A 24,522-nucleotide genomic window follows, 5' to 3' on the forward strand; every position below is an offset into this window, starting at 1 on the left:
CTTAGTCTGCAAGCTAGAGTCCTTTAGCAGTGGAATAAAACATCAGCAAAGGAAAATTATTAAAAGATTTAAAAACATGAATTCTGAGGCCCCTTTCTGATCTCACAATAAAGAACAGTTGATCAAGGAAAAATTCCAAAGGATGACAGTTTTTTTTTATTTTGATGAACATTTTCATGTAAATCTGAGTTTGTTCCATGAACACAATTAATTGCACAGTGATATCTTTGCTCATTTCATACCACCTCAAAGTTACTCCATATCTTTTAAAATGTGAGAAGACAATTTAACACCCTAATGACTTAAGTGCATGCCACCCTGAAAGCATACACGGTAATATTTTAGGAAGTTAATTTCTAAATATTTTATTACACTCAGAACATATGTTGCAAAAGTTTGAAGCATGTTTAATATTTTTACTGTAATCCATTATAACAGGATATCTTCAAATCAGTGGATGTTATTAGAGAAATATCAGTTAGTTTGCCAATTTTGTGGGATAAGGTCCAGTACAGGAAATGAAGTTATACTTAATTTGAATAGATATGTGTACTGTTGACCCTTGAACAACATGGGAGTCAGTCAGATTAGCTATACCAACCCTCTCCACAGCCAACCCTCTACCCATAACTTACAATTGGGGCATAATTTATAGTTGGCCCTCACTTACAGTGTTCCTCTGTATCTGTGATTCAGCATCTGAGGATTCAGTCATCCTCAGATTGTGTAGTACTGTAGTATTTACTACTGAAAATAATATGAGAATAACTGGACCCATGCATTTCAAACCTGTATTGTTCAAGGATCAGCTGCATTCATCTTCAGCTGCTGAATAAGCAAGGAGCGATAAGAAAGACTTCCTCAGTGATCAATGCAAAGAAATAGAGGAAAACGACAGAATGGGAAAGACTAGAGATCTTTTCAAGAAAATCAGAGATACCAAGGGAACATTTCATGCAAAGATGGGCACAATAAATGACAAAAATGATATGAACTTGACAGAAGCAGAAGATATTAAGAAGAGGTGGCAAGAGTACGGAGAATAACTATACAAAAAAGATCTTCATGACCCAGACAACCATGATGATGCATCCTGGAGTGAGAAGTAAAGTAGGCTTTATGAAGCATCACTACGAACAAAGCAGATGGAGATAATGGAATTCCAACTGAGCTATTTCAAATCCTAAAGATGATGCTGTGAAAATGCTGCACTCAATATGCCAACAAATTTGGAAAACAGCAGTGGCCACAGGACTGGAAAAGGTCAGTTTTCATTCCAATCCCAAAGAAAGGCAATGCCAAAGAATGTTCAAACTATGGCACAGTTGCACTCATTTTACACACTAGCAAAGTAATACTCAAAATTCTCCAAGTCAGGCTTCAATACTAAGTGAACCGTGAACTCCCAGATGTTCAAGCTGGATTTAGAAAAGGCAGAGGAACCAGAGATCAAATTGCCAACATCCTTTGGAGCATAGAAAAAGCACGAGAATTGCAGAAAAACATCTACTTCTGTCTCATTTACTATGCTGAAGCCTTTGACTGTGTGGATCACAACAAACTGTGAAAAACTCTTCAAGAGATGGGAATACCAGACCACCGTACCTGCCTCCTGAAAATCTGTATGCAGGTCAAGAAGCATCAGTTAGAACTGGACATGCAACAACAGACTGGTTCCAAATTGGGAAAGGAGTACGTCAAAGGCTGTATATTGTCACCATGCTTATTTAACTTATATGCAGAATACATCATGCAAAATGCCAGGCTGGATGAAGCATAAGCTGGAATAAAGATTGTGAGCGAAATATCAATAACTTCAGATATACAGATGATACCACCCTTATGAGAGAAAATGAAGAGAAACTAAGTGAAAGAGGAAAGTGATGATGAAAGTGAAAGAGGAAAGTGAAAAAACTCGCTTAAAACTCAACATTCAAAAAACCAAGATCATGGCATCCGGTCCCATTGCTTCATGGCAAATAGATAGGGAAACAATGGAAACAGTGACAGACTTTATTTTCTTGGGCTCCAAATCACTGCAGATGGTGACTACAGCCATGAAATTAAAAGACACTTGCCCCTTGGAAGAAAAGTGATGACAAAACTAGATAGCATATTAAACAGCAGAGACATTGCAGACAGAGGTCCATCTAATCAAAGCTATGGTTTTTCCAATAGTTATATGTGGATGTGAGAGTGGGACTATAAGAAGTATGAGTGCCAAAGAATTGATGCTTTTGAACTGTGATGTTGGAGAAGACTCTTGAGAGTCCCTTGGACAGCAAGTAGATCAGTCAATCCTAAAGGAAATCAGTCCTTAATATTCACTGGAAGGACTGATCCTGAAGCTCCAACACTTTGGCCACCTGATTCTAAGAGCTGACTCATTAGAAAAGACCCTGTTGCTGGGAAAGATTGAGGGCAGGAGGAGAAGGGGACAACAGAGGGACGAGATGGTTGGATGGCATCACCGACTCAATGGACATGAGTTTGAGTAAGCTCCAGGAGATGGTAAGGGACAGGGAGGCCTGGCATGCTGCAGTCCATGGGGTTGCAAAGAGTTGGACATGACTGACTGACAGAACACAGCAAGTTACCACAAGTTAGCAGTTTAAAACAATACCTATATATTGCTTCACAGTTTCTGTGTCATGAGTCTGGGTCAGGTTATTTGGGTTCTTTGCTCACGTCTAAGAGACTGCAATTGAGGTGTTGGCTAGTCTGCAGCTCAGAGTTCTCTTCCAAGCTCGTGTAATTGTTGGCAGAATTCATTTTCTTGCAGCTTTAAAACTCATGTGATTTGTTTCTTCAAAGGAGTGTGTCTTTGACTTCAGAGGGCCTCAGTCCCTCTTTTAAAGGGCTCACCAGATTCTGTTGGGCCTACTAATCTCTGTTGGTTAACTCAAAGTCAAATAATTATGTCTATAGTATTCTTTATTATTTCCATGTCATATCAAGCTTACAGAAAAATCACAAAAATGTACTATGAAGTGTTGTATAGCCTTCAGCAAGATTACCCAAATTTCAGTGTATACATGTGTTCCCTTCACCCACTCTTCTACCATATGCATGCTGTCAATCTAGCAATTGCTTGCTCGCACCCTTTCTCTTCCGCCTCCATTTTCATACACACACACACACACGAACATATACATGTACATAGCTTTTTGTAACCATTTGAGAGTAAGCTAAATATGATGTTCTTCTTAACAGTACAGTTCAGTTCAGTTCAGTTGCTCAGTCGTGTCCGACTCTCCGCGACCCCATGAATCACAGCATACCAGGCCTCCCTGTCGATCACCAACTCACGGAGTTCACTCAAACTCATGTCCACAGAGAAGGTGATGCCATCCAGCCATCTCATTCTCTGTCGTCCCCTTCTCCTCCCGCCCCCAACCTTTCCCAGCATCAGAGTCTTTTCCAGTGAGTCAACTCGTCGCATGAGGTGGCCAAAGTATTGCAGTTTCAGCTTTAGCATCAGTCCTTCCAATGAACACCCAGGATTGATCTCCTTTACAATGGACTGGTTGGATCTCCTTGCAGTCCAAGGGACTCTCAAGAGTCTTCTCCAACACCACAGTTCAAATGCATCAATTCTTCGGCGATCAGCTTTCTTCACAGTCCAACTCTCACATCCATACATGACCACGGGAAAAACCATAGCCTTGACTAGACAGACCTTTGTTGGCAAAGTAATGTCTCTGCTTTTTAATATACTATCAAGGTTGGTCATAACTTTCCTTCCAAGGAGTAAGCGTCTCTTAATTTCCTGGCTGCAATCAGCATCTGCAGTGATTTTGGAGCCCAAAAAAATAAAGTCTGACACTGTTTCCACTGTTTTTCCATCTATTTCCCATGAAGTGATAGGACCAGATGCCATGATCTTTGTTTTCTGAATGTTGAGCTTCAAGCCAACCTTTCACTCTCCTCTTTCACTTTCATCAAGAGGCTTTTGAATTCCTCTTCACTTTCTTCCATAAGGGTAGTGTCATCTGCATATCTGAGGTTATTGATATTTCTCCCGGCAGTCTTGATTCCAGCTTGTGCTTCTTCCAGCCCAGCATCCCTCATGATGTACTCTGCATGTAAGTTAAATAAGCAAGGTGACAATATACAGCCTTGACGTACTCCTTTTCCTATTTGGAACCAGTCTGTTGTTCCATGTACAGTTCTGACTGTTGCTTCCTGACCTGCATACAGGTTTCTCAAGAGGCAGGTCAGGTGGTCTGGTATTCCCGTCTCTTTCAGAATTTTCCACAGTTTATTGTGATCCACACAGTCAAAGGCTTTGGCATAGTCAATGAAGCAGAAATAGATGTTTTTCTAGAACTCTCTTACTTTCTTCATGATACAGTGGATGTTGGCAATTTCATCTCTGGTGCCTCTGCCTTTTCTAAAACCTGCTTGAACATCTGGGAGTTCACGGTTCACATATTGCTGAAGCCTGGCTTGGAGAATTTTCAGCATGACTTTACTAGCGTGTGAGATGAGTGCAATTGTGCAGTAGTTTGAGCATTCTTTGGCATTGCCTTTCTTTGGGATTGGAATGAAGACCTACCTTTTCCAGTCCTGTGGCCACTGCTGTTTTTTCCAAATTTGCTGATATGAGTGCAGCACTTTCACAGCATCATCTTTCAAGATTTGAAATAGCTCAACTGGAATTCCATCACCTCCATTAGCTTTGTTCGTAGTGATGCTTTCTAAGGCCCACTTGACTTCGCATTCCAAGATGTCTGGCTCTAGGTCAGTGATCACATTATCGTGACTATCTTGGTCATGAAGATCTTTTTATACAGTTCTTCTGTGTATTCTTGCCACCTCTTCTTATTATCTTCTGCTTCTGTTAGGTCCATACCATTTCTGTCCTTTATCTAGCCCATCTTTGCATGAAATCTTAACAGTGCATGCCCCCCTAAATACTTCAGTGTGTATTTCTTACAAACAAAGGTACTCTTTTATGTAATGAAATTATAGTTATCAAAATCAGGAGTTTTAATATTAATATAATATTATCTAACTTCCAGATCTTACTCAGTTTAGCCAATTGTTCCAATAATATCTCATTTAGTAAAAGAAAATCTCAGATTATTTGTTGGATTTCAGTAGTCTATTTAGAGTTTTCTTTAGTCTGGCATGGTTGCTAAGTATTTCATGATTGGCATTTTTAGTTCAGGCCAGTTCTTTTGTAGAATCTCTTTCATTTTGAATCTGACTAACATTTCTCATGATTGTTTCAGATTGTGCACTTTTTGCAGGAACTCCCAGATTTTTAGAAATTTTCTCAAGAATCCTTTTTAGGATCCGAGATCTTAATATTGTGGAGCTATCATCCAGTTCTAAAATGGAAATAATATTTCTCCAAATAAATATTCCTGAAAACAATTCATAGACCAGACTTTTTAGAAATTATAACCGTTTCCTAACACAGAGCCACTCATAAATGACCTTTCTAAAATAATCTAGATCATTCCCAATAGTGCTAACTGGTAAATTACAAGTATTTCTCATCTGAAGGAATGTCTGTAGAACAGTCTTTATGACTCTGTGGGAGAGGGCGAGGGTGGGGTGATATGGGAGAATGGCATTGAAACATGTAAATTATCACATGTGAAACAAATCGCCAGTACAGGTTCGATGCATGATACAGGGTGCTCGGGGCTGGTGCACTGGGATGACCCAGAGGGATGATATGGGGAAGGAGGTGGGAGGGGGGTTCAATGGGGAAAACATGTGTACCCATGGCGGATTCATGTCAATGTATGGCAAAACCAATACAATATTGTAAAGTAAAAAAATAAATTAAAAAAAATTGTTGAGAGGAATAAACTCTTGAATAGCATCAAGCTTTCATCCAACAATCAAAAGGGAAAACAATGAAAAAAAGAAGTATGGAAGGAGTAACAAGGAAATTTACATTACCATATGTAAAATGGATAGCCAAAGGGAATTTGCTGTATGGCTCAGGAAACTCAACCAGGGGCTCTGTATCAACCTAGAAGGGTGGGATGGGGAAGGAGATGGGAGGGAAGTTCAAAAGGGAGGGGATATATGTATACCTATGGCTGATTCATGTTGAGGTTTGATAGAAAACAACAAAATTCTGTAAAGCAATTAGACTTCAATTAAAATTTTTTTTAAAAAAAGGACTTCTCAATCTTGGGAAAGAAGTAGATTCAGTAGTTTCATTATAAACTTTCTGAGCTCAAGTGTTTTATCAATAAACAAGGATAGACATACTTGACAGGACTTTTCTGAGGAACACATGCGACAATGCACATGAAGTCCTACATGTTCTTTGGTATACAATATATGTTCAAGAAATGTTTATTTTTTTCCCTGTAGTCTTCCTCCAGCTAAACAGTACTGATATGAGAGCATGACTTTGAATAATTCCTTGTTAAAATGTAGTTAATTTTGTTTACTTGGATTTTAATATTTGTGATATAACAGATATATTGAAAAGGCTTCAACAAATTAAAGAATTAAGTGCAAATTAGAAGATAACTATGATTCAATATCTTATAGTAACTCTGCAGATGCTATACAAGCTAAAAACTTCAAAAGTATTTGAAAAACAGAAGGTAGGAGAAGGAAAACAAACATGTGAGATTGTAGAGGAAGACCCATATGCCATTCAGATGATCTACTGGTGTCCAGAGAGCAGAATATTCTGTGTATCAGGAGTCTCTGCATATGTCTTAATTTATAAATTCAGCAGACATGAAATTACAACAGAAATAGTGGTAAGTCATTTAAAAATTAACTTTTACACTTCAAGTTATTAAAAGAAAACAATTATCATATATTCTGACTAGTGCTTGGTATGGTTTTAAGCCATCAAGGGTACAGTGTTTGGTCAGTTATTCAATTCATAGAATTTTTAATTGTTTTTGTTACTTACTATGTTAAAAAATAATTTGGTTTAAAATGACAAAATCTGCTATCAAAATTTAGTATTATTAAATAGGATAGACTATGCCTATAGGTTTTATAGACAGTCATTGATTTATTTTATGTATAAATGTCAAATTAATGCAAGTTTTGTTCTATATCTTTATTAAATTTTTTATGTTGTCCTTTTTGTCAATTAACTGCCATAAATGACTATCAACTGCAGTAAGATTACTTTGAATGATCTTTTAAATAGCAACATTTTCTATAGGGTGGAAATAATTACGGGGCTGCTTTACCTAATGTTAATTTTTAAACATAATGAAATAGTTTAATTATTCAAAATAATGATGCTCTTAAGGGAGATGTTAAGTCTAAATAAAGGCACCTGTGTATAATGGGTCTGCTCTACCCACTCCATTTTATCAGAAAATAAAGATTTTCTATTAAAGGCCTAAATATAACTGCTTTTACCTTAGTGAATAAGATTAAACATTGCTCTTAGAGTATGGTAGTTAAATCCCAGACATTAGAGTCAGATAAGCCTAGCTTTTAATTCTGGCTTTACCAATGAACACCTGTGTAACTAAACAAGTCATAAGACCCCATTAGTCAGTAGTATAGTCTGGGTAAAGACTCAGCTTCATCACTCATATAATTTCCTATGTAAATAAAATAGAAAAATAGAAAGTAGTGATAAATTAGAAATTGTAATGCCATTTTCATAGGGTTTTGTGATATTATGTAAAGTCATTAGCAGAGTATCTAAGTGTAGTAAGCACTTGATAATTGTTATTGCCACCAGAGGATTTAAGTGTTAAGATAATTATGAAAATAATTTGGATAATATTGCTGTATTCACTACTTCGTAATTTTATTTTTTGTAAGCAGTTGTTTTCAATGTAAAAAATGCTTATTTTTACAATGAAAGACAATGCTTGTGTTATAAAATTGATTTTTTTGAAGCATTAAATGTAGTCATAAAGTAATTTTTAAACATCCTAGCTTTAAAGAAAGGGTTTTGGATCACCTTTTTATTCCAATTTAAATTATCATATTTTTTTCATTAAGCAATTCTGATCAAGCTAATGAAATTATATAAGAGCTAAACGAATAAATAAAATACGGAATTTATTTTGGAAAATTATACTGAATTAATTAAAAGTCAAGATTGAATGAATTTTTTAAAGCTAAAAAGTTTTGTACAAATAACAATTTGTAAGTGTGTTGTGTGTATGTAAATATACATACACATCCAATTTAGTTTCTTTCATTGGACTAACCAAACCAATTTCTCCTTTTATTTTATCATATGTGGAATTGTAATTTATACTTTATCTTAAGGAATATTTATTATATAGAAAATTTATCTCTACTGGTAGGTATTTTTCTTTCTACTGGTAGGTATTTTTAATTTCTAAATAATTAAACACATTTTACATTTTTTTGTGAATGCCACTGAATATTTTACATAATTTACTATTTAATTCAGTTTAGGGTATCTCTACTATTAATTGAAAACTAGTTAATCTGAATAAATAATAATTACCAAAAATGCCAGATATTTTAATATGATTATTATTATTATGACAACCTAGATAAATCAAAACTTGATTTTTCTTTTTTTAAGTCATTAGAGGTACGACTGCAGTATGATATTGAAGATATTATTACCCCAGAACCAGAAACAAGTCCTCCGTTTCCAGATCTTTCATCCCAGCTTCCTTCAGGGAGTCTTTCTGGGAGCACTAACACTGTGGCTAGTGAAGGAGTAACAAAGGACAGTATCCCATGCCTCAAGTAAGAGTTGCTGCCAAATTTAAAACAACTTTACATGTTAATTGTGTAATTCTTTGAAACTTGCCAAATGAAATCATCCTCTTTTATTACGTTGTTGTGAAGTGGTCTGCAGTCCACCAAGAGGTACCTTGATCTTTTGGGGGACTATCTATGAAAAGAGACCTGTATTTTTATTCTTCGTTACTAATTAATATATTTCCTTCCCTGAAGGACCCTAAAGAAAACATAGCTTTGATAGAGAAGGCTACAGGTGGAGCAAATTTAGAGAGCAAGAACAGGAATTCAGGTTTTGAATATGTTGAACTCAAGTTGGGTTGTAGATTAACGGTCATAGTTCTTATTGTCATGCGTTATAATTTACCCATATGTAACAAATATTGTGTGACAAAAATAATTAAATAATAAAAATAATTTAAAATACTACTATCAAAAGAGGAAAAGGAACTCATGAAGTCCAGTGAAGTTCTAGATCTGACTGACTGAAAAGCTACTTCAAGGAAAGGTTAAGAAATCACAAGTGGCTTGATGTATTTTGAGAAAGCTAGAAGATACTGTTTACCTGCATAATGTCCTCAGTGCCTGGTACTGTATATTTCTGTAGGAAGATTATTGTTATGAATTCTGAAAATAAGCATGAGATATGTATTCGAACTGTATATGATGCAATTATTTTTTCTGTTTTTCCAGTGTTAAGACACGACCAGTGCGGATGCCTCCAGGATATCAAGCAGAACTTGTTATTCAGTTGGTGTGGGTGGATGGTGAACCTCCACAGCAGATTACTAGCCTTGCTGTGAGCTCAGCATATGGAATGTAAGTAGTTAAACATTCTTTCCAATTTGTATAATTTATCTAATATGTTTGATACATTAAATGTTTCTTTTAAAATACTTAAGTCCTACCAGTGGAAAGAAATCCTTGCCTGGATTTTTATTAGGTTGAAAATTGTATAAGAAAATAGTAATTTAAATATGAATTGTGGTTAAATGTTCTTTCTTGATGTCAAATTTATAATAGTATCTCCCTCCACTTTTAGTGTTGGGAGGCTGTTAAAATACTGTCACACTCATACATTTTTATTTGTTTTGTGTTTTCTATCCTTTCACTCTTTGTGTTTCATTTTGGATACTTTCTTCTGACTTATATTTAAATGTTCACCAGTTCTTCAGTGGTATCTAATCTAATGGTAGATTCACCCACGGAGGTGAATTTCAGTTCTTTTTTAGCTCTAGACCTTCCACTTGGTTCTTTTTAAAGTTTTCTGTTATCTTCTTAAATTATCACTCTTCTATTTCCTTGAACATGTTGAATATAGTTGGTTTAAATATGTGTTTGACAGGGGGTGCTCTGTAATAATATAGGGAGGCAGGATGGGGTTAGAGAGTGGGAGGAAGTTCAAGGGGGAGGAGACATATGTATACGTAGGGCTGATTGAGGTTGTTGTATGGCAGAAGCCAATACAACATGGTGAAGCAATTATCCTTCAATTTTAAAAAAAATGTGTTTGATCACTAGCTTATTATTTGTCTTGGGTTTGGGTCACATTATATTGTCATCATGTAACTTAGGTTTGCCTTTTGATTTGGTTTTGTTTTATTGAACATTATATGGCACTATATGTGTATGTGTGTTCATATACACACACACAACTATTATAGAGATAATCTGAGGTTCTAAATGATCTTTTCATCCTCCAGAAAGTATTATTTATTTCTCTGACTGACTAAGCTAATAGACAATATAGAAAGCTCAGACAGGATAATCCAATCAGACATCCTATCTTTGAAAGTAGGATTGTATTCCCTTTAAGCACTAATTTAGTGTTCTTGCCTGGAGAATCCCAGGGATGGGGGAGCCTGGTGGCCTGCCATCTATGGGGTCGCACAGAGTCGGACACGACTGAAGCGACTTAGCAGCAGAAGCAGCAGCAGTTCTGCTGCTGCTGCTGAGTCACTTCAGTCGTGTCCGACTCTGTGTGACCCCACAGACAGAAGCCCACCAGGCTCCCCCATCCCTGGGATTCTCCAGGCAAGAACACTGGAGTGGGTTGCCATTTCCTTCTCCAATTAATTCTTATTCCTAGTTTGTACCCTGCATAAACATTGTATCAAATTCTGCTCCCATCAGCAGTGTTTGAGGATACCTGATTCCCTACAACCTTTCTAACAGCAGTGTATAACCAAACTTCATTTTGTTAAGTAAAGGAAGTTTATTATTTAATATTAGCACTTGTATCTTAAATGAAACTGAACATCTTTTTTTCCCTAGTGACATTTCTTTGTATATTCTTTGTCCATTTTTTTGCAGAGTTATCATTTTTTTGTAGATTTGTGAAAAATGTTTACATAGTAAGGAAGTTAGCTTTCTCTGTGATGAAACCTACAGATATTTTCCTTGGTTTTGTTAATGATTTTGATTAGGATTTTTATTTCAAGCAAAAATTAAAAAATATTTAAGTAATTCTGTTTCTTTTCTGGCTCTGGGTTTTGTGTCATACTTAGAAAAGCCTTTCACTTCAAGATCATGAAGAATACTGTCTTATATATTTATTGCTTTAATATATTTAAGTCTTTATCCAGAGTTTATTTTGGTATGAGACATGAAATAGGAATTACACTTTATTTCTTATCTGATGACTAAGAGTTATGCCAATACCACTTACTGAATATTTCATTTTTCCCTTCTAAATTTGGAATCATCTTTTTTCAAATTAATACATTTATATACATATATACACACATGCATTTGGGCTTCCCAAGTGGTGCTAGTGGTAAAGAACCCTCCTGACAATGCAGAAGACAGAAGAAGCACAGTTTCAATCTCTGGGTTGGGAAGATCCCCTGGAGAAGGGCATTGCAACCCACTCCAGTATTCTTGCCTGAAGAATCCCATGGACAGAGGACCCTGACAGGCTACAGTCCATAGGGTCGCAAAGAGTCAGACACAATTGAAAAGACTTAGCACACATGCATATATATAGTTCTATTTCTGTATACCCATTCTGCCCCTAAACTAAGTCTCATGAGCTCCAAGAGAACTTGAAGCCAGCTGAAAGGGCAATGACCTGAAAACAATCTTGTGTTCTTAGAGGTTTGGAAGTGTGTGTAAAGATGTATGTGAATACAGATATTGGGAGTTTGCTCTTGACTGAAAAATCCTTTGATAGGAAAACTGGCAGGAACAGCCCAGGGATGAGGGGAGGAAAGGAAGGTAGGGTGGGACAGCTAAAATGCTGTTTGTTTGATATGGCCAGAATATATGCTTATCCTCTAACCCACATGGTTACTATGGAAGATGGCTGAGCTCAAACCATTTTCAGGGTTCCCTATTTGAGAGATTGACCTGCAAAGCAAGGGGATGCCAAAATTAAGAGCTATGAAGGTATATTGCTAGATTCAGGCAAATTGCCGAAAGCTGTTAAAATAAATAAGTCAGAGCATGTTTCCCTTGTTCAGTAACTGGGGGTGGGGGTAATAGTCACCACAAAGTCTCTAAAGAGCCTATAAACATTAAAGAAATAAGAGTTGCAAATGAGCAATCAGAAGGATGAATTAAAAAGAGACACAGATGTATAGAACAGTCTTTGGGACTCTGTGGAAGAGGGTGAGAGTGGGATGATTTGGGAGAATGGCATTGAAACATGTATATTATCATATGTGAAATGAATCGCAGTTCAGGGTCGATGCATGTTACAGGATGCTCAGGGCTGGTGTGCGGGGATGACCCAGAGGGAGGATAAGGGGAGGAGAGAGGTGGGAGGGGGTTCAGGAAGGGGAACTCATGTACACCTGGGGCAGATTCATGTCAATGTATGGCAAAACCAACCAATATAATATTGTAAAATAATTAGCCTCCAATGAAAATAATTTAAAAAAAAGAAAATGTCTGCATGCCTAGACACATCCCTTGGGGAGTGAGCAGGTCAAGCCAGAGACTGGAAATGCCAGTCTTGGAGCCCTATATAAAGGAAACAAGCCCTCTTAGCTGCAAGGAGACTGGCTGCCAAAACTAAATCAAGAAGATACATAATTTGAACAGACTGATCACCAGAAGTGAAGTTGAAACTGTAGTAATAATAATAAAAACAACTCCCTGCAGAAGAAGTTCAGGACTGGGTGGCTTTAATAGGGAATTCTAGCAAAATTACAAAGAAGAACTTGTTCCTGTCCTTCTCAAACTGTTCTAAAAAACTGAAGAGGCGAGAATGCTCCCAAATTCATTCTATGAAGCCACCATCACCCCAATACAAAAAGCAGCCAAAAACACTACGAAACTAGAAAATTATAGGCCAATCTTTTTGATGAATATAGGTGCAAAATTCCTCAACAAACTGTTAGCATACCAAATCCAACAATACATAAAAAGAATCAAGCACCATGATCAAGTTGAATTCATTCCAGAGTCATAGGATGGTTCAATATACATAACTCAATCTGTACAATACACCACATTAACAAAAGGGAAGATGAAACCCACATGATCATCTCTATACCAAAAAAGCATTTGCCAAAAGTCAATATTCATCTATGATAAAAACTCTCAAAGTGGTATAGAGGGAATATATGTCAATGACATAAAGCCCATTTATGACAAACCCATAGCCAGCATAATACTTAATGGTGAAAAACTAAAAGCCTTCCCATTAAATTCAGGAAGAAGACAAGGTTACCCACTCTCATCACTTCTATTCAACACAGTATTGGAAGTCCTAGTCATGGCAATCAGATGAGAAAGAAGAGGTATCCAGATTGAAAGGGGAGAGTTAAACGGTCACTATTTGCACCTCATATGATACTCTATATAAAGTATATACCCCAAAACTATTAGAACAAATGTATTCAGCAGGGTCATAGGATAAAAGATTAATATACAGAAATTTGTTGCATTTGTATACACTAATAATGAAATATCAGAGAAAGTAAAAAAAAAAAAATCCCATTTAAAATTGCATCAAAAAATAAAATACCTAAGGACTAAACATAACCGAAGAGGTGAAATACCTAGATGCTGAAAGTATAAAACATTGAGAGAGAAAACTGAAGATGATTCAGAGAAACAGAAAGATACTCTATGCTCTTGGATTGAAAGAATTAATATTTTTTAAATGGTCATACTGCCCAGAACAGTCTACAGATTTAATGCAACCCCTATCAAAATATCTATGATATTCTTCAAAGAACTAAGATAAATAATCTTAAGATTTATATGGAACCAGAAGATACCCATAATTGCCAAAGCAATCCTGAGGGGGTGGGGGGAAACAAAGCATAATGCTTCTGGTTTCTATACTATACTTTAAAGCTACTATGATCAACACAGTGTGGTATGAACTCAAAAACAGACATATGGAACAATGGAACACAATAGAGAGCCAAGAAATAAACCCATCACTTGTGGTCAATTAATCTATGACAAAGGAGGCAAGAATATACAAGAGGAAAGACAGTTTCTTCAACAAGTGGTGTTGGAAAAGCTGAACAGCTGCATGTAAAACAATGAAATAGAACATTCCTTCACACCACATACAAAAATAAACTTAACAAGTTTTAAATACCTAACAGTTAGTTTATGACACCATTAAATTCCTAGGAGTGAACATAGGCAAAACTTTCTTTGACACAAATTGTAGCAATGTTTTCTTTGTTTAGTTTCCCAAGGCGAAAGTAATCAAAGCAAATGTAAAAGCTTTTGCATAGCAAAGAAAACCATCAAAATAATGAAAGACAGCCTATGGAATGGGAGAAAAATATTTGCATACTATGCCTTTGACAAAGGATTAATATCCAAAAGGTACAAACAACTCATAAACTCAAAAAAAAAAAACCCAAAGAATCCAAAATTTATAAAGATGGGAAGATCTAAAAAGAGATTTTTCCAAAGAAGACATACAGATAGCTAACAGGCATATGAAAAGATGCTCAACACTGTTGATCTTTGGAGAAATGCAAATAAAAACCACAGTGAGGTAGCACCTCATCCTAGTCAGAATGCCTTTCATGAGAAAATCCACAAACTGATGTTGGAGGGGATATGGAGAAAAGAGAATCCTTTTACACTATTGATGAGAATGTAAATTGGTGCAGTTGCTATTGAGAGTTGTATGGAGGTTTCTTAGAAAACTAAAAGTAGAACTACCATATGATCCAGCAACTCCACTCCTGGGGATGTATGCAGAAACAGTGAAAACTCTACTTTGTAAAGATACTTGCACCCCAGTGTTGATAGCAGCACCGTTTACAATTAGCCAAGACATGGAAGCAACTGAAATGCCTGTCAGTAGACGACTGACTTGAGAAGATGTGGTAGAGATATACCGTGGGATATTACTCAGTGATAAAAAAAAACAATGAAATATTGCCATTTGCAGCAATATGGATGGGCCTAGAAATATTATGCTTAGTGAAATAAGTTAGAGAAAGACAAAATATGTGATACCCTAATGTTCTGGAATCTAAAAAAAATAATACAAATGAATCTATAAACAAAAAAAGACTCACATACATAGAAAGCAAATGTATGGTTGCCAAAGGGAGCAGGAAGAGGGAGGATAAAATTAGGAGAATTAAGGGTTCACTCTTTCCCAGCATCAGGGTCTTTTCAAATGAGTCAGCTCTTTGCATCAGGTGGCCAAAGTATTGGAGTTTCAGCTTCAACATCAGTCCTTCCAATGAACACCCAGGACTGATCTCCTTTAGGATGAACTGGTGGGATCTCTTGCAGTCCAAGGGACTCTCAAGAGTCTTCTCCAACACCCCAGTTCAAAGGCATCAATTCTTTGACGATCAGCTTTCTTCACAGTCCAATTCTCACATACATAGATGACTACTGGAAAAACCATAGCCTTGACTAGATGGACCTTTGTTGGCAAAGTAGTGTCTCTGTTTTTTAATATGCTGTCTAACTTGGTCATAACTTTTCTTCCAAGGAGCAAGTGTCTCTTAATTTCATGGCTGCAATCGCCATCCGCAGTGATTTTGAGGTACAGAAAAATAAAGTCAGCCACTGTTTCCACTGTTTCCCCATCTATTTCCCATGAAGTGATGGGACCGGATGCCATGATCTTAGTTTTCTGCATGTTGAGTTTTAAGCCAACTTTTTCAGTCTACTCTTTCACTTTCATCAAGAGGCTCTTTAGTTCTTCTTCACTTTCTGCCATAAGGGTGGTGTCATCTGCATATCTGAGGTTATTGATATTTCTCCTGGCAATCTTGATTCCAGCTTGTGCTTCCTCCAGCCCAGCATTTCTCATGATGTGCTCTGCGTGTAAGTTAAATAAGCAGGGTGACAATATACAGCCTTGACATATTCCTTTTCCTATTTGGAACCAGTCTGTTCCATGTCCACTTCTAACTGTTGTTTCCTGACCTGTATACAGGTTTCTCAAAAGGCAGGTCAGGTGGTCTGGTATTCCCATCTCTTTCAGAATTTTCCACAGTTTATTGTGATCCACACAGTCAAAGGCTTTGGCATAGTCAATAAAGCAGAAAGAGATGTTCTTCTGGAACTCTCTTGCTTTTTCGATGATCCAGCAGATGTTGGCAATTTGATTTCTGGTTCCTCTGCCTTTTCTAAAACCAGCTTGAACATCTGGAAGTTCACGGTTCCCATGTTGAAGCCTGACTTGGAGAATTTCGAGCATTACTTTGCTAGCCTGTGAGATGAGTGCAATTGTGTTGGGAGTCTGAGCATTCTTTTGCATTACCTTTCTTTGGGATTGGAATGAAAAATGACCTTTTCTAGTCCTGTGGCCACTGCTGAGGTTTCCAAATTTGCTGTGGAAATATTGAGTGTAGCACTTTCACAGCATCATCTTTCAGGATTTGAAATAGCTCAACTGGAATTCCATTGCCTCCACTAGCTTTGTTCATAGTGATGCTTCCTAAGGCCCACCTGACTTCGCATTCCAGGATGTCTGGCTCTAGGTGAGTGATCACACCATCGTGGTTATCTGGGTCATGAAGATCTTTTTTGTACAGTTCTTCTGTGTATTCTTGCCACCTCTTCTTAATATCTTTTGCCTGTGTTAGGTGCATACCATTTCTGTCCTATATTGTGCCCATCAAGAGATCTGTAGTCTTTCCCATTCTATTGTTTTCCTCTATTTCTTTGCATTGATCACTGAGGAAGGGTTTCTTATCTCTCCTTGCTATTCTTTGGAACTCTGCATTCAAATGGGTATATCTTTCCTTTTCTCCTTTGCCTTTATCTTCTCTTCTTTTCTCAGCTATTTGTAAGGCCACCTCAGACAACCATTTTGCTTTTTTGCATTTCTTTTTCTTGGGAATGGTCTTGATCACTGCCTCCTCTACAATGTCATGAACCTCCATCCACAATTCAGGGACTCTGTCTATCAGATCTAATCCCTTAAATCTATTTGGCACTTCCACTGTATAATTGTAAGGGATTTGATTAGGTCATACCTGAATGATCTAGTGGTGTTTTTTTTTTTACTTTCTTCAGTTTAAGTCTGAATTTTGCAGTAAGGAATTCATGATCTGAGCACAGTCAGCTCCTGGTCTTGTTTTTGCTGACTGTTTAGAGCTTTCCCATTTTTGGTTGCAAAGAATATAACCTATCTGATTTTGGTGTTGATCATCTGGTGATGTCCACATGTAGAGTCTTCTCTTGTGTTGTTGGAAGAGGGTGTTTGCTATGTGCATTTTCTTGGCAGAACTCTGTTAGCCTTTGCCCTACTTCATTTTGTACCCCAAAGTCAAACTTGCCTATTACTCCAGGTATTTCTTAACTTCCTACTTTTGCATTCCAGTCTCCTATAATGAAAAGAACATCTTTTCTGGGTGTTAGTTCTAGAAGCTCTAGAACTAGACCTAGAACGGTTCATGGAACCATTCAACTTCAGTTTCTTCAGCATTACTGGTTGGGGCATAGACTTGGATTACTGTGTTATTGAATGATTTGCCTTGGAAAGGAACAGAGATCATTCTGGTGGAGAGTTCTGACAAAATGTGGTCCACTGGAGAAGGGAATGGCAAATCATTTAAGTATTCTTGCCTTGAAAACCGCATAAACAGTATGAAAAGGCAAAAAGATAGGACACTGAAAGATGAACTCCCCAGGTCGGTAGGTGCCCCATATGCTGCTGGAGATGAGTAGAGAAATAACTCCAGAAAGAATGAAAAGATAGAGCCAAAGGAAAAACAGTGCCCAGTTGTTGATGTGATTGGTGATGGAAATAAAGTCCAATGCTGTAAAGAATAATATTGTATAGAAACCTGGAATGTTAGGTCCATGAATCAAGGTAAATTGGAAGTGGTTGGACAGGAGATACAAGAATAAATATCAACATTTTAAGAATCAGTGATTTTAAATGGACTGGAATGGGCAAATTTAACTCAGATGACCATTATATCTACTACTGTGGGCAAGAATCCCTTAGAAGAAATGGGGTTGCCCTCATAGTCAACAAAAGTGTCCAAAATTCAGTTCTTGTGTGAAGTCTCAAAAATGACAGAATGATCTCTGTTCAGTTCCAAGGTGATGGACTGTTACTTAGCCATAAAAAGGAACACATTTGAGTCAGTCCTAATGAGGTAGACGAACCTAGACATATTATACAGAATGAAGTAAGTCAGAAAGAGAAAAACAATTGCATACTGACACATATATATGGAATCTAGAAAGATGGTACTGATGAACCTATTTGCAGAGTAGCAATGAAAACAGACATTGAGAACAGACTTACGGTCACGGCTGGTGGTGGGAAGAAGGAGAGGTATAGAGAGAGTAACATGGAAACATACATTACCGTAAATAAAATAGGTAGCCAGTGGAAATTGGCTGTATGACTCAGGGAACTCAAACTGGGGCTCAATAACAACCTAGAGGGGGAGATGGGGAGGGAGGTGGGAGGGATGTTCAAGTGGGAGGGGACATGGGTAAACCTATGGCTGATTCATGTTGACTTTTGGTAGAAACAAATGCAATACTGTAAAGCAATTATCTTTCAATTAAAAATAAATAAATCAAGACAGTAGCATTATTTGTGATGGCAGTATTATAATATCCCCAAACTACAAACAAAGGACCAGAGTAGACTGAATAAATTGTATTATATTAATTTCTCTAGCAATGAAGATGAACTTCATTTACATGTAACTATAATATTAGAAAAAAGTGAAACATTTCTCAATGAGTAAAACTGACTTTCGGTATAAGAAGTCAGATTTGGGGAGACAGAAGTTATCAGGAGAAGCACAAGCCAACTGCTGGTAATATTCTATTCTTGATGTAGTGATAATTATGTGAGGTGGTTCACTTTGTGATAACTAAGTGTTCAGTTTTATTTGTGTGTGTTATGCTTGAATTAAAGAGTAAAATCTACAGTGTTTTTCACATAAGTAATTTTATTTCTAGAAATTTATTTAGTATACTTTAGTATAAGAATTAAGAAAAAGACTGATAACCAGGGGGGAAAATAAATCAACGGAAACATATCTGGAAGTAAAATAGACGGCAAAATTGGCAGAAAAAGGTGTTAAAAATGCTTTGGAAAATACATTCCAGATATTCAAGAAGGTTGAGGAAAACATGAATGTGGAAAATACATTTCTTATTCAGAATATTCACAGAACTCCCAGTAATAATAAGATAATTTGATTTAAAAAGTAGGCAAAAGATATAAACAGATGTTTCACCAAACAACAGGCACAAGTGTGAAAGTAGCACTTGAAAGATGCCAAACATAATTAGCTGCCAGGAATACATAAATTGAAACCACAATAGATACCACTGAACCCATCAGAGTAAATAAAACTGAAAAGATCAACACTATGCACTGTTGACAGGTATGTGGTAAAACCAAAACCCTCATACATTCTCACAGAAATGCAAAATGATATAACCTCTTTATAAAACAGTTTATTCTGTCTCATAAATATATACTTACCACATTTACCCATGAAAATACAAATAAATGTTACATAAGGACTTTTATTTGAATGCTAATAGATTTATTAATAATAGTCCCAAACTGGGACTATTAAAAACCCACATTTCCATCAATGGTTAATAGATACAACACATTTTGTATATCCACATAATGGAATATTATGCTGCAATGAAAATGAACAAGTCACAAATATATATAATAACACAGATGAATCACAAAAGCATTATGCTAAGTGGAAGAAAACAAAATAATTATGCTTCTATTTATATAAATTATAATATATGTAAAAATATGGTGACAGAAAGCAAATCAGTGGTTTTACAGGGCCAGTGACAGGTAATAAAAGGGCACAAGGGAACTTTTGAGGTGATAAATAGTGTTTATAAAATTAGTCTGTTGGTGGGTACATAACTTACACTGTCACAGATATTTGTCAAAACTCATATTGCATACTTACAATTGGTAAAAAATTTTTTCAAAATGTAAATACCTCCATACAGTTTTTATTATTAATAAATATTTAATTAAATTACTACCAAAATTGACCTGTGTGCTTCCTGATCCAGCGGCTAGTCAGCCCACATTTCAAGGGCATCGTCTACCAACCTAGTGTCATAGTACTAGCCCTGAATTGGTGAGGCCAGAAAATGCAGCCAAACCAGAGTGAGGATTTCAACTCACCAGCCTGAACTCGAGGAAGCCATAGGCCATTGCTGTTAATGATGCAACAATGAATATCCTTTATGATTTAGTTTCACTCAAATTTTTGTGAATGAAAATTCTCTTCATATCTACCATAGTATCAAAAAGTTTGATATCTGAAGTTAATCTTTATGTAAAATCTTATGTTAAATATATACTCTGTTTAAGAAGAGAACTAATTTGGAACCCCCCCAATTATGATTTTATTTGAAAAAGGCATCTAATTGCATACTTAAGTATCTGTAGCTATTAAGTATCTGTGACATTTCTTGACCTAGTTTCCCCTTCATAGCAAAAAGATTTTCTATTTTTACAGATGAATCACACAAAATCAAGTTATTAAAGAACAGTCCGAGTAATCACTACTTATATGAGAAAATATCTGAGAAAACATGATTGCAGGTCATTCCTGTTTTTTTGCAGTGGTCCTGGCTATTATACAAGGTTAACCTATCCTATGTAAAAGGCACCATTTCCTTCATGACTACCAATCACTGCCTGACTTACCCAATCCTAAAGCATTACTTTCCAATAATCATATTTATTTTTTTAATTTGGAGACAAAATAATAATGGTTTGTGTGATACATTCTAGTTGTATTTTTTTTCTCTCAGAGTTGCATTTGGGAACTGCAATGGGTTGGCTGTGGTGGATTTTATACAGAAGACTGTACTGTTAAGCATGGGGACCATTGACCTGTATAGATCAAGTGACATATACCAGCGACAGCCACGGTCTCCTCGAAAAAACAAGCAGTTCATTTCAGGTAGGAGATAAAACAAGATGATTTTGAACTTGTTTAGTTCACCTATTTTCTTTCCTTTAGATTTCTTGTCTTCTGTGATGCTATTCAAATACATAGCAGTATAAAGTCAGCATAATTTATAATGCCATGTAAGTAAAATTGGGCAGAAACATAGCAAGACTCTGAAAGGGTAAAGAAGGTGTTTAAACTTCAATTTGTTATTAATGTTAGGAAGCATCTCAACGTTCTTAGGTTGAATTCCTAAGAAATAACAAAATAAGACACTCTTGAATATAAAAATGCTAAGAAATTTAGTCTCTTTTGTTGAAAACTACTACTTACAATGGTTGTGTTAAATGAGATAATTTTCTTTTAATATACTACAGCTTTAAAAATGTTAACAATGTTATTCACCCATTATAATTTTTTAAATTAGCTCCATTTTTTAGCTGTCATTTTTTCTTGTTGGATGGTGACTTTCTTGGAGGTATTTTCACAAATGCAGTAAATGTTCATTAATATTTTACAATGCTATGAAAAATGATATTTTTCCTGACAGGACAATTATAAAGGAAAATATAAAAGTTATTAAAATACTTTCTACATGTAATACCAAACTTTGATATGTCAAGTTATGCAAAGTTTTACTGAAATTTCAATAAATATCCAAATAGTTGGCTTTGTAAACATTGCCGATATTTTGTATATTTTCTGTCCACTGACATAGTTGGTAAAAAAAAAACTGGTTGAGCTAAACGGTTTGCATCTAGACATGCATCTACAGTATTACATATTATACAGTTTCTAAAATCTTCTGTATTTTTAAAATAATCAGTTGAATATTGACACTTTTACTAAATATACCAAGCGAAGACTATTATAAAGTAAAAAAAAAAAAAATACATGATTGTAGGTTTTATTTTTTAAATTGTAAGTGTGCCAAATTTGACATATGAAAGTGATAATAAGTGAAGTTTCCTTTGGGACTAATAAAAAATTACTTGATGTACTGAAATTCTCTTTGTTAATCTTTCTTTTGTAAGCCTCAACCCTTTCCAAATTTATAGTCTAGACTCTTTTCAGGAGCACAAAAGTTCTCCTTCAGAATCTGGGTTTTGTTGTTAGGGATCTCATCTTTCAGTAATATTTTGGAGTGCTAGAAACGTAAAACTAAACAGGTTCTGCTTCTACCACTACTGGCTTTTGAAAGAAAGGCAGATTAGGAAAATTGTGCATGCATGTACCATGAGATTCCCTCAGGATTGAGAAAGTTGATTTTTTAAAGTTTGTATACTCTCGATAGATATTAGGAGGATGTAAGCACTGTTTGTCTGCTGAAACACTAATTCAATCAGAAAAACTGTGGATCTTAAGACAGTTTCTAAGTTACTTTCTGTAAATACACTGTGGAATGACAAAGTGCGTGTTTTGAAAAGAGATAATTCAATTATTTAATTTAAACTTATTGAGCCTCAAAAATTATGATTAGAACTCAGAATTTTAATGAATTCAAAAATTGGGATGAAGTAAATATGCTTGTATTTAGTTATATGAGTACTCACTTTGTTATTTAAAAAAAAACAACCTAAAATACCCTAGGCTTTCTTGTAAATACTGAAGATTAAAGACAACCATTTTTATATTTATGACATAACATACAATTATTTATAAGCTTAATAAGCTTACTATGTAAAATGCATGTAAGAGAAATGCCATTTATTTTTATGAGACTTGATTGAATAAAATTACTACAGCATACTCATCATTCATCTATCACCTCTTACTTTCTAATTAATTTATTTTTTTAATATCTCCTTTCTAATTTGATTACCTAAACTTGCTGCAATTTCTTCATCTTGGCTGTTCTAGATTCTGGTATGATATCACTTCCTTTCACTTTAGACTATTTTTCTCTCTTCCTTCTGCCTGCTGCTGATGCTGGTGTTCTGGCATGTTCCAAAGACAACTTTTGCATGCGTGGCCTGTCTAACTTTTATCCTGATTTAACGAAACGGATCCGTACTTCCTATCAGAGTAAGTTCTATAAAGGTTAGGCAAATAGCTTTTCAAAGTCATAATGCTTGAGTTGAATCCATACACCTGTGCTCAGTAATGTGTTTGTTAAAACACATTCAGCATGCATGCAAATTTTTGTTTTGTTATGGAAATGCAACCTGATAATTTTAATAAAAATTACATAAACATTTCAAATAGTTATTGTCAAATACCTATTTACCGGTATTCATTGTTTCAGTGTTTCTTTCAGATCATGTATTCCATGTGTTGTTAGTCCAAGAGCCATTGTCTTTTGTTTTGAGGAAGAAGAGCTATGGTGTCGTTGTAAATAATAAACCTGATAACCTAGTATAAATAATAATTGAATGGTTATTTTGGAAACTTTGTACCTTTGGCCATTTTATAAAATTATTGCAACCAGGGCCACAATAATTGCTTTTTCCAATGTAATTAGATTTATTAGAGGTAGCCAAATATTTCCAATTTCTGATGCTTTTCATTCGAATAGAATATGCAAATAAACATTTCTATATTTATTTTAGGAGCCAAACACTGAAATTGGGAAATTAAGGTCATAAATATAAATCAGTAATAGTAACTTTTACTGTGGTAGCAAATGCAAATCTGAAAATGGTGGAGTCAGATATTCTTAAAAATGGTGCAGAAAGAATGAATAGTGAGAGTATGATTAGAGATGCAGATAATATTAGTGATGTTATGGGTGAATATTTATTGGTACAAGAAGATGTGTATAATATGTTAATCTATGCTATGTTTGAGAAATTTTGCTTAACAATACATATAAGATGATATCATGTTTGTATAAAATATACACATATGGATACACACACTTTTGTTGCTCTTATTCTGCATTTCTTCAGACCTCACCTCACCAGCTTGTAGATATTTAATAAAATTACATCACATATAAAAATCTAAAACTTTGTGTTCCACTAACTAAAGGATGTTCAGTTCAGTTCAGTTCAGTCGCTCAGTCGTGTCCGACTCTTTGCAACCCCATGAATCACAGCACGCCAGGCCTCCCTATCCATCACCAACTCCTGGAGTTCACTCAAACTCATGTCCACAGAGCCGGTGATGCCATCCAGCCATCTCATTCTCTGTCATCCCCGTGTCCTCCCGCCCCCAACCTTTCCCAGCATCAGAGTCTTTTCCAGTGAGTCAACTCGTCGCATGAGGTGGCCAAAGTATTGGAGTTTCAGTTTTAGCATCAGTCCTTCCAATGAACACCCAGGATTGATCTCCTTTAGAATGGACTGGTTGGATCTCCTTGCAGTCCAAGGGAGGGGGCGGGAGGAGAAGGGGACGACAGAGAATGAGATGGCTGGATGGCATCACCGACTCGATGGACATGAGTTTGAGTGAACTCCGGGAGTTGGTGATGGACAGGGAGGCCTGGCGTGCTGTGATTCATGGGGTCGCAAAGAGTCGGACACGA

At 36.0% G+C, this 24,522-nt stretch overlaps 1 protein-coding gene across 1 annotated transcript in view; it reads left to right on the plus strand.

The window, feature by feature from the left end:
- The window catches only part of STXBP5L (syntaxin binding protein 5L), a 347,821-nt gene that overhangs the window by 216,629 nt on the left and 106,670 nt on the right, over positions 1–24,522 (plus strand). The window contains exons 16-20 of the mRNA XM_088837386.1: positions 6,526–6,743; positions 8,522–8,691; positions 9,379–9,504; positions 20,917–21,068; positions 23,010–23,081. Of these exons, the coding sequence (XP_088693512.1) occupies positions 6,526–6,743; positions 8,522–8,691; positions 9,379–9,504; positions 20,917–21,068; positions 23,010–23,081 (738 nt within the window). The remainder of the gene's footprint in view (positions 1–6,525; positions 6,744–8,521; positions 8,692–9,378; positions 9,505–20,916; positions 21,069–23,009; positions 23,082–24,522) is intronic.

The sequence above is a fragment of the Moschus berezovskii genome, chromosome 1, assembly GCF_049115385.1.
Source record: "Moschus berezovskii isolate FMDL1 chromosome 1, NW_MosBer_1.0, whole genome shotgun sequence".
NCBI classification, from domain to species: Eukaryota; Metazoa; Chordata; class Mammalia; order Artiodactyla; family Moschidae; genus Moschus; species Moschus berezovskii.